This window comes from Etheostoma cragini, chromosome 2, assembly GCF_013103735.1.
Source record: "Etheostoma cragini isolate CJK2018 chromosome 2, CSU_Ecrag_1.0, whole genome shotgun sequence".
Lineage (NCBI taxonomy): Eukaryota > Metazoa > Chordata > Actinopteri > Perciformes > Percidae > Etheostoma > Etheostoma cragini.
Window position 1 is genome coordinate 26,435,636 of NC_048408.1, and position 11,529 is coordinate 26,447,164.

General features: G+C 41.2%; 1 protein-coding gene across 4 annotated transcripts in view; it reads left to right on the forward strand.

The window, feature by feature from the left end:
- The first annotated feature begins 4,783 nt into the window (after nt 1–4,783).
- LOC117958220 (extracellular serine/threonine protein kinase FAM20C-like) overlaps nt 4,784–11,529 on the forward strand; it is a 33,792-nt gene continuing 27,046 nt past the window's right edge. For 2 of the 4 annotated variants that reach the window (XM_034894498.1, XM_034894523.1), the window contains exons 1-8: nt 4,967–5,009; nt 5,578–6,131; nt 6,963–7,138; nt 9,304–9,382; nt 9,733–9,825; nt 10,049–10,164; nt 10,374–10,554; nt 11,366–11,475. In XM_034894498.1, coding sequence (XP_034750389.1) covers nt 5,617–6,131; nt 6,963–7,138; nt 9,304–9,382; nt 9,733–9,825; nt 10,049–10,164; nt 10,374–10,554; nt 11,366–11,475 — 1,270 coding nt within the window. In that variant the 5' untranslated portion in view covers nt 4,967–5,009; nt 5,578–5,616. Of the gene's footprint in view, nt 5,014–5,577; nt 6,132–6,962; nt 7,139–9,303; nt 9,383–9,732; nt 9,826–10,048; nt 10,165–10,373; nt 10,555–11,365; nt 11,476–11,529 lie in introns of all 4 variants that reach the window. The other 2 variants (XM_034894506.1, XM_034894515.1) reach the window with 2 other exon arrangements.

The following is an 11,529-nucleotide window of genomic DNA, read 5'->3' on the forward strand; positions in this document are numbered from 1 at the left end:
ATATATGTATATATATATAGCAACTCCTTTTGCTCCCTGTCATGTCTCTGTAGAGTGTTTTTCTGGTCCTGAGTCCTGACAATTGAGTTTGACCACTCTTTTGTCTCAAACTTAAAGTGCTCGTATAATGCTTTTTGGATTTTTCCCTTTGCTTTATTGTGTTGCATAATTTTTTTAAGTGCACGTTATAGGTTTATAAAGTGAAAAAGCCCAATGTCCCCCCCAAAGTGACTTATCCTCCTCCAAAAACACTGTTCACAAACTGCTCCAAAAGGCTCTATTGTAGTCCAGCCTTTACTTCCGTGACCAACGTATGTCACTTTGTAACACACGTTATAATGCTCACCTAGCTGATAGCGTGGCGCACTATACTTACACTGTGCAACTGACAAACTAGCAGTACTTACTGTGCATGTGCAAAGCCCAACTAAGTTGGAAATAGATGTGAGATGCCTCTGTAAAGAGGAGCTGCAGCATAGCGTTGCACAACAAAAATATGGTGTTTTCTGAAAATTAAACCACATAAACCTATTCTGGTACAACGTATATAAACATGATATGAGCACTTTAAACATTTCCTTCTTTATTCCCATTTTGCTCTTAGCATGGGACATTAATTATCCTCTCCGGGTGGTTTGGTGTTGGGAGGTTTTTCTCTGCTTCCTTCCAGGAGGATGTTTTCTTTCACTGTCTCCACAGACCTTCTCTAGCTGTTCCTGGGTCTTCCTGGCTTTCTTTTCTCATGTGGGTTCCAGGTTCATTTCGATTGTTTTTCATGTGTTTGTTTATTTAACAGGGACAATGCTCATTAATACAGCGGGAAGCAACTGTTAATGAGCCGGATTTAGCTCAGCAGGCTAATTTTCACACTTTTGCAAGGCACTGTATCCATGTCACATTCTCATGAGGGGCTGAGCCCCCCTAAAGGTCTGATCCCAGGTGGTTTCTACTGGGTGTGCCCGATCTAGCTCTAATTTCTGCATTTTGATTTGTGTTTCAATTGGTTTTTGTTTTAGTGCCAGAGCTCTTCTTTAGATTAACACGATGTTTTGTAACCATCTGCTTGAAGGTTTTAAGTTCCTGTTTTTATGATTTCCTCTACATTTTGGAATTATTGTAGCTTTCTGTAAAGAGGACTCTTAAATCTTTTTGTGTGTGATTAAATCCTTAAGCTTACCACTTTCTGCCCGGCTGTCTCTGCATTTGGGCCCTCCAATTCTCTGAATCTCGTGATAGTCTGCCCTTTGAAGTAAAACCGATGTGACATTTGAGTTGAAGGTGCCGATTAAATTTTTCGCGGAGATGTGTTTTGAACTCCATTGTTGTCTAAACTTAAACAATGAATCATAATCCTCTGCTTTGGTCTTCAATCAGGGACGCTGCATGAATGCAGTAAACTACCTACTCTGAGCCCAAAGGACCCGAGCTGTTCATTAGTTGTTCTTGTCTGTTCTGCACAACATGCTTTATTTCATTTTTTTTAGCTTTTAGTATCTTTACTTTAGTACATCCTGTCTCAGTGGTCTTTGTTTGAAAACACATTTTAATAATGTGCCAGAGTAGCGACTCAACGGTTTTTACTACAAGTAAGTAATTATTCATTTGAAAGCTTTCTGAAAACACTGACCGGTGCTCTCTCTGTCTTTGTAATGTTGCCAAAGACATCTTAAAAGAAAAACAACAAAATACATTAATGGTATTTTTGCTATTGAGAAACAGTCCAGGTTTGAGAACAATTAGCTTACAAGTCTTTGGTTTTTCTCCATCCTATAAAACATTGAGGATGTGATTGAAATTCATTTGACTGGGATACATCTGGATTTTTGTGGATTTCTGCCAATATAATACACTGATAACATCATGTGGAAGAGCCTGCATATTTTGCAGTTATTCCAACAACCCTGCAGTGATTAATCCCGTGGGTCTTGTGTCAGTAAACATGACTCCACCCTGTGATGCATCTCTTTCATTATTCATCTCACACTCTCTTTATATATGTCCTCCCTCTCCCTGTGTCTCCTCAACATTGTTAAATATTAATACAAAGAGCCACAGAGTCACACTAAAGGGTCTGCTGGTTAGCACGGTCTAACACTGAAATGCTCTCCCCAGGGCTCAATGGAAGGCACACTATCCTACATCAAACTCACACAAACTATCAGTGAACTTAGGGACACTTTACCACAAGAGGATAATATTAAATGTGATGCGTACCTTTCCCCAAAATCCCAACAACAAATCCCACATGGCCGATCAGCGTGTTACTGCATGGTATTTGGTTGTTGCTGTGGTGTTGCAGCAAAAATCCAAAACTATGTGTAATAGAACAGTCTAATTATTATTGTGTAAAAAAAAATATTAGGTCCAAAAATTAACTAGAGGTGGCTGCTATGACAACAGGTAGTAGAAAACTTGTATTTTCTGAATGTAAAAATACTAATCGATTGGAACTTCAACTGTTGATGTTGAACTTCAAACACAGTTTTAGGCCACAAAAACCAATGTGTTCTCAATCAAAGCATCTCTGTGTTGGAAAAGCTCAGTGCTGTAGCTTAGCAACCTCCCTACCTCCTGCAATGATGGGTGGAAGGTTGGAGCCTCTCTGTGTGTGTGTGTGTGTGTGTGTGTGTGTGTGTGTGGCAGAAGGTAAAAGAGAGAAAGCATCTGGGATTGAAAATGTAGTGACTGACAACTAACAAAATTCAATAGCTGGTTCTTACAAAAAGAAGACTTAGTGATAGAGAGATAGTGTTTTTTTGGAGTTTAGAAATTGAAATGTCACAGAACAGTCACTCAAGGATACAGAGAGTTAGAGAGGAGTAGAGCAAGAGGAACGAGTGTCGGGCAGCCCACAGCTAGAGACGCGGGGCAACAGAGGACAGCAAAAGAGAGCGGGATTAATTTTTCATCTGACCATCGCTCGTGGGCTTTTTTTGTTTTTGTTTTATCGAGATATGAGAAACAATCCAATATTAATATGAATGTGTTTGGGTGTCTTTCTGCAAGTGTGTGCGTGAGGCAACTTTCATTTCTACCATCAGTAGCTGCTTGTCATTAGCTCACTTCCAGACTGAGATAAAAAGGTGGGGGGGGGGAGGAAATGGATTGTTTATAATAAATCAGTGAGGGACACTGACAGATAGAGTGCATTAGACAAAAAGTAAAACACCAAAACAAAAACATAATGCCCAGAGGGAGGTAGCTGAAGAAAAACACATCAAAACGTTGGAGGGAAAGACGGTAGAGATGTCAGTTGTGATGCTTTGATTTCTCTTGCTCTTATTCTGGCAGCTAATATAAACCACAGCCCGCATATCTTTGAGTGTGTTCTCTCCAGTCAAAGAGTATTGTAGATTGACAGTCAATCATCATAACTTATTAATAATAAACACCGAACACTTATAGAAATAAAATCTATCTTCAGTCTCCAATGGCTCCACTGTTGTTTTTGTTAGCTTCATTTGTCATGTCGCTCATGTTGTAATCCAACGCATCCATGTTTAATGAGTGCTGATGAATAATAATAAAAGAATTATGACCACATGCATGAATACAGGAAAAAAACTAAGCTGATAGCGATGAGTCGGACTATAATTTTTAGGGAAGGTGATCCCTTCTTTGCTCATGACACATGCATTTTGACTACACTGTCTCAGATCTATCACGTGAATTGCTCTGCGTGAACACACACTCATAAATGTGCTGTAGGTACACACACACAGGCTTTAAAGAGCAATACTTCACAGAAACTGTGTGTCCTGTGGGGCTCTCCGTGAGGTCTGAGGTGCCTGAATCAAAGTCTAACAGCGCACACACAGAATATGAAACATCAGTCTCGCCCACTGCCTGGTTCTGAAGTCACTCTCATACACTGCAGATCATTTACAGTTGATGTAAATTCCGCACATTTCCCAATAACACCCTGATTTAATGTTCCCTGTCTGCCTCTCTGTTTGTCTTTATGTATTTTGCAGTTGTGGTTGCTCACAGGATACTCTGTGTCAAGGCCAAAATGTGGTGCAGCATTTACCGGACCACACCAAAACTTTGAATTAAACTGTCTGAGGAAGTCCAACAGAAAGTGAAGATTTCAACTCCTGTGATCTTTTTGGAGGTGAAGCAGAATTTGTCAAACTCATTCTCATATAGTAGCCACATTTCCATGTCAAAGAAACATAATTTTGTTAAACCATCTGCCCTGCAGTCATTGTCGAAGTGTCCTTGGGCAAGACACTGAACCCCGAGTTGCCCCCGGTGCTGCGCATCGGAGTGTGAATGTGTGTGAGTGTTTATCTGATGAGCAGGTGGCACCTTGTACGGCAGCCCCGGCCACAGTGTATGAATGTGTGTGAATGGTGAATGTTTCCTGTAGATGTAAAAGTGCTTTGAGCAGTCGTTAAAGACTATATAAATACAGCACATTTACATTTATGATAAATGTGCAATGGTAAAAGGTTTTCATCTCCATCTACAACACGGCCCTGGTGATGCGTTGCTTGCTGTCAAAATGACAAAATGTCCTTTGTCAAAAGTTTAAATCGTTTAAGAAAACAATAAACCTGAAAAGTAGCCATTGAAATAAAGTGCTTGATTTGTAATTTAAGACTGCCATGGTGCTAGTGGGGGAGGGCCAATAAAATCCGTTTGTCACTAATGTACAGAAGTACTTATTTCTGAGATAGTTTTTTCATATGACCTTTGTACAAATTAAGTTGTGGAAGTGGGTAGAATTTTAAAAGATCTAATGCACTGACAAAAAGGACACACAAGACAAATAAACTGGCAGAAAAACACTTTCACATGGAGAGTAAACACATTGATCCGTGTCCAGATCACGTTAACCTGGCATTCCTCCCTTTCTGACTGAGCCTGGTAGCAGAAGTAGAGAAACAGACAACAACAGGGAGAAGGCGGACTGGATCCTGGATAGAGCTCGGTCTTATTCCACTGGGAAACAACAGCAGCAGCAGCAGCGGGGTGACAGAAAGCATCTTAAAATAAAATAAGCTGTAAGTAAGTTGCCTTTTTCCTCTCTTTGTATGTAAGAGGATTTGTGCAGTGACTTCAGTGAGGTCATTTGAGAATGGGAACAAGTAGGACCAGACCAAATTTTACTTTTTCATTTACAGACTTAAAAGCTTACTTGGATGGCATTATGAAGGCCATGTTCTGCTCATGCTGTTACTTTAATTTGTTTTTAATGCTCTACAGTGTAGATGCGAAAGTATATATAAGTATATAACAACGTGCATATGAAAAAGTATATATGAGTATATGAGTAAATGAGAAAGTATATAAGAAAGTGTATGAGTATATATGAGTATATATGAGTATATGAGAAAGTATATATGAGAAAGTATACATGAGTATGTGAGTATATGTGAAAGTGTATGAGTATATATGTGAGTATATGATAAAGTATATATTAGTATACGAGAAAGTTTAAGAGTATTTATGAGTGGGTGAGAAAGTACGAGTATTTGAGTATGTGTGAGTATATGAAGCCACATGGTGTCTACACCAGATGGCTTTTCTCATACAACACATTTGTTAAATATTTCACACCACATTACTTTGGCTCTCCTTCCCTTCAGTGTTCACCCTGCTCTCAGGAGGATGATGTTGCGTATGCGCTGTCGCTCCAGGACAATCTGTCTGTCCTTGGCCTTCATCACCATTTTCCTCCACCTCCTGCTGGTGCTTTTCTCTCTTCCCATTTACCACCAGTCCTGTGACCCCCCATTGCCACCCAGACCAAACATCCTGAGAGACCTGGCACACAACAGTTACACCTCTGTGGGGATCATTGGTTTAGCTGAGCCACCAACTGATACCACACAAAGACATTCTTCCAATAAAGATGCCAATAAGGATGCTAAAGGTCACGTTCAAACACTTTCTGACATGGGTTTATCAGGGAAAAAAGGGAAAGATGCCTCAATGGGCGTGCCAATTAATGTGGGTCGCTATGGCACCACCCAAGCTGAATCAGTGGAGTCGGGGATGACAAAGCTGGAGGCGCTGTTTGACCATCGGTTCTACAACACGCCCACCCATCCCATCGCTGAGGAGGACTGGCTGTTAAAAGTGCAACCAAAGGCCAAGGCCAGTGAGAAGAGCTCCCAGGAGTGGTCAGTGATTTTATGTAACATCATCTCTACACACACACACACCCACACACACACTCGTTTTGACACACAATATGTTAAGTGGAAAAACCACACAAATCCAAAGCAAGATAAATCTACAAGCTAAATGTATGTATCCTATGTGATAATATCTGGTAACATTACACTTGGTTTTGTTGCATTCTCCTCTGAAATAAAAATGCATCTATGTTACATGCTAGATTTTTACCAGATGGGTCAGACGGCAGGGCGCAGACATGATCTCCTGTTGTCAAGGCTTTTTTTTAGTTTTTTTTTTACAATGCTGCTGCTATGGCGTTCTGTGGTGTCAATGCAGATATACAGAGTTACTGTTTAGTGTCGGTTAATGTCTTCAAAAGTCTGAGCAAATGGGCGACACCGCCTTTGTGGACACAACAAGGTCCTGTGTGGCCTCCTTGGAATGCTTTTTATTTTTTTCCATGGCAGTTTTCTCTTCCTCAACAGGATCCATACTCTAGTGTTTACAGCTATTTTCAGATTCTATTATATCTGCAACTAACAATTGTGTTTTTTAGTGATTTTTAGTGTCAGTTGTACTTTCCATTCAGTAATTATATTCCCCATCTGTAAGGGTGAAACATAAGCCAGTAAGATCATTCCAATCACAATAGGGAAGAATCTAAAGGGATTTAAATGACATTTAAAAAAGCTGCACATTTTAACATATTGTGTAGCCGATCCATTCCATGTGCCAGTCTCTGTGAGGATAGCATCAACCTGATACACTCTCCCTAATCCCTTTGTCCGCTTCAACCCCCCACCCCACTCTCTCTCCCCTCCTTCTCTTTCCAGGGTGAGTGTGAGCCACGCAGACTACGAGAATGGCCAGTGGAACAGCAGCAGTAACAGTCATCCTCCTTGGCTGCGTTTCCACTTGGGTATCTCCCGCTGGCAGCTGTACCCCCAAAGTGACCCCAACATGGAGCCGCTGACCCAGCAGCTCGCCAAGCACCGCATCGTCAGCGCAGGTGTGACACATGTCTGAGCTGTGTTTTCAGCTTAGTGATAATTTTTTTTTTATATTTGAAAGTTTTAATGATCAGCGTGTTGTTGGTGTCAGCACAGATCCTGACAAAAAACAACACATTGATGATGTTTGACTGAGTAGGTGTCAGACGTGAAAAAGCGTGTTGTTTTTCGTGTGGAGGAGAGAAGGATCTGAGACAGTTACAAAGGTCACTCAATCATCCTGAATAAATCAGTGTGTAAAGTGTTGTTGGACTGCAGCCGGCACAAGAACGCCATGCTATCTTAAAAGTAGGAGTATCCAAGGAGTATATCTATTGTTACTACCTAAACTAATTCCACCCCAAACTTGTCGTGGTTAAGGTGGGTGGGCTTCATGAAAGGAGAAGGGATATGAAAAGGAGGGTTGTTGTGATTGTGTGACCCCTGAGGTGTAGGGTCAGACTTTCAAATGTAGATTCACTTTGAAAGTTCCCCTGAAATGAAAGCTACAGTGAAGCTTTGAAGGGCCTTGGAGGCTCAGTAGAAGACGGATTGGAAAAAATAGGAGCCAATGACCATGAAGTAAACACATCAGTATCAATCAAACAAGCTGTTTTCTCCAAACTGACTTCTTTCCACTCTGAGTTCGCTGCCTCTCAGTGTGTTTATGTGGCATGGTTTAGTTAAACTTGGGAGGACATTCAGGGGCTGAACACAAAATTCTGGGCCCATTTTTATATGGGTCCCTCCCTGCATCCACAGCTATTCACTCTAGCATCTTTTTGGGCCCTCCTCTTATGAGGTCTTATAGTGGCAAAGCCCAGACAATGACCTCATAAGGAGCAAAATTAAAGATCGCCCCATCTAAGCTTTTATTTTCTTAAAGGCAGAGCAGGATACCCAGGGCTTGGTTCACACCTATCACCATTTCTAGCCACTGGGAGAACATAGGAAGGCTGTGGGAACGCATATTAATGTTAAAAAACCTCATCAAGTGAAATTGTCATGCCATGGGACTTTTAACTTGTACTATTATAAATATTTGGTTCACCATGACTTGTATTAATTCTCACTTTCTGAAGTTTCTTAGACGTAAACTCCAGAGTAACCTTTCCGACAAGACAAGGTTTGTGACTATAAGCCCAGTGTAAAAGTGACTTAAATCAAAAGTTTCAAGCACAGTAACCATGTGCACAAAAAGTAGTGCTTGAAAAGATGCTGTGGCTTGGTCTTCTTGACTCCTTAGATATAAAGACATTGAAAGAAATCCAAAAAGGAAGAAGAAAAACAACACTTACAATTTATTGGGGGAAAAAAGATATAAATTGATCTGATATATGGGAGCACAGGTACATTCTTCTGTCTTATTGTCCGTAATGCTTCTGGGCATGCACCCCTCACATGGTAAACCAACAGTGGCTTTACTTTCTAAGGCCACTCCAGAAAGTCAACCTGCCACTAAAGCTGCCATTGCCTTTCTACATTTGCTCTGAATGAGTGTCCTGACACATGGGATCCTGGTGTGATATGGCAACAGTTCTGTGGCTGACATGAACACTCTGCAGAGGGAGTGATCAACACAGTCCAGACGATCACCAACACACACCTGCCTGCCCTGGAAGGCAGATAGTGCCTGTGAGATGGGCCTAAAGGACCCATCTTACCCTGCCCATCACTTTCTGCCTTTCCGCCCTCAGGAAAGTGCAACAGGTCCATCATAGTTCACACCGCAAGACACACAAAGAGTTTATGCCCTTAGGCCATCACAACACTGAACCTTGCACTGAAAGCAGAAACAGATTTTTTACTCCTTAACTGTGTTTTATTATTATTTGTTATTATTCATTTATCTTGTAGATTTGAGCTCTACTCAGGCAATGTCTGGATTTCATTGCATGCACCAGCACAGTGACAATAAAGACATTCTAATAATAGGGTGTGTGTGTCAGAGAGATGACACGGTGGAGTGGATCCACACACTGATTGAAACATGTTATATCTGGGTGATGACGCACATATTTTCTCTGTTACATGTGTGTGTGTGTGTGTGTGTGTTGTGTGTGTGTGTGTGTGTGCCCTATTAAGGGCCAATGTGTTCACAGTTACAGCATGGTTGTGTTGTGTGTATGTGTGTGTTCACCGTGTGCTCTGTTGCTATGGAAACATTCTCAGTGCTATTTTTCAGTGCAAAAGTCTGGGGGGACACAACTGAAGCTGGTGATGTCATTTCCCAACTATGGACAAGCCATGTTAAAACCCATGAGGTGAGTCCCAAGTGGCAAATCCAACAAAGTGCTCTTGTTACAGAGAATGTATAAAATCTAAGAAAGATGACATCAGTTGTCTTGAACTGAATCCATAACATCACCAGGGTACATTTTAGATGAAGCAAAGAGAGGGATTTTAAAGCCTTGAGACAACAGACCCATGTGTCTTTAAAGTACATATAGGACAATGTCTAATTTTTAATATTCTCAAGTGTTGTTGGTAGAATAGAAATATCTTTAGCCCAAGTGGGCTTATTCATTGCAAGTGAACAAATAAAAGAGGCTTTACATGATGTAAATATGCAGTTAATGAATGTGTTATCTTTGACTTTCCCTCTCCCTGGCAGGCAGGAGAGAGATGAAGAGACCAATTACAACCTCTATTACTTCTCAGACTTTGAGAGACACAATGCAGAGATTGCAGCTTTTCACCTGGACAGGTACCAAGTCGCTTTTCCCCAAAGGAAACTAACACAACAGTGCTAGAGTTTACCCAATGACTGCATTGGTGGCTGAAATGGCCACATAATGAATGCATGATTTGCAACACAAAGATTTACTTTCTTCTCCCTTCACTTTTTGGTTTTCTCTTTCTGTGTCTATCGCTCTGTCTATCTCACTTGTCTTTGTCTCCATCTCATACTGTTGTTACTCTCTCTGCAGGATTTTGGGTTACAGGAGAGTCCCACCAGTGGTAGGGAGGCTGGTGGATGTGGTCAAGGAGATCAAAGATGTCACCACCGACCGAAAGCTGGCCAAAACCTTTTTCACGTCCCCCGGTACTACCGCTCACACAATCCTCCATTATTCATTTTCTCTGCTTGAAAAGACCCTGATGTCAACTGATTAGGATTCTCCTCGAATGTTGTTCCTTTCTTCTAGTTCTCTCTGGTCACCCATATTCTTTTTAATCCCAATTTTCCTCTGTCATTTTCCCCCCACCGCTCCACTCCTCCCTCTCTCTCTGTGCACATGTGGCTCCCCCTAGTGGGAAACATGTGTTTCTACGGCCAGTGTTCCTACTACTGTTCAACAGAGCACGCCGTTTGTGGCCGCCCCAGAGATCTCGAGGCCTCCTTGGCTGTCATGCTGCCCGATCTCACCCTGGCGTCCCGCAGGACCTGGAGATCTCCCTGGAGACGCTCCTACAGCCGCAGCAAGCTGGCAAAGTTAGTGGGTGTAGGGTCTCATAGTCATAGAGGAGTCAGTGTGCTGGATAGTGACACTGATTCAACACATCACCTCAGCATGCCCCCAAACCTTAAAGCCCTGTGAGACCATATAATAAAGAGGGCTCCTAAATGTTTTTTTTTTATCAACCTAATTTAGCTTTTTTTACAGGACGGTTATTGCTGATTTATTTTTCCAATTAGGCTACAGCTGCACTTGTGTTGCATTTAAAAAAATGAATCTTTATTATTAATGCCATACCACAGGCATTTTGAGATAGCAGAGTTGTACAGAAACTTAGAATTAAAGTTAAAATTCCATTTTCACTCCATTGCAGACAGAATACCAGCTGAGATCAGGTGCTTTGTTTTTGTTTTTTTAACCAGGGCAACCGATTTCAGATTACATTATGCGCTTACATGATTGGAAACGGGTTCTCCAATGTTTTTCTAGTTAGTTTTTACAACAATATCAGATTGTAAACAGAATTTGCCTTTGGAACATTGGATGAATGGTTGCTGATAATGGGCAATTTAGACATTGCATTAAAGATCAGCTCCCCACCCAGATCAGCTGGTATTCTGTCTATAATGGAGTGGAATGGAAATTTGTAAGAGACCCCAAACTTTTAACCGGTAGTGTACATCTATTGGTTTCAGCAACATTGAACAGAAAACATTATAAGGAAATATAGGCCTAGTCCTAATTTTAGAAATAGTGAATTATATAGGCTACCAGTTGTCTCAAGCACATGTGGTTTGGTTTAAGGTAATGATGCCAAAGAGTGAATTATGTCTGTCTGTCTTTCAGGTGGGAGTCAGAACCAGACTACTGTTCAAAGGTGAAAAAGACTCCGCCATTCAACAAAGGCACAAGACTGGTGGACTTCATAGATTTGGTCATACTGGACTTCTTGATGAGTATGTTCATACTGTGCACTGTACATTATATTTTAAGAAGTCAGACTTAAATTT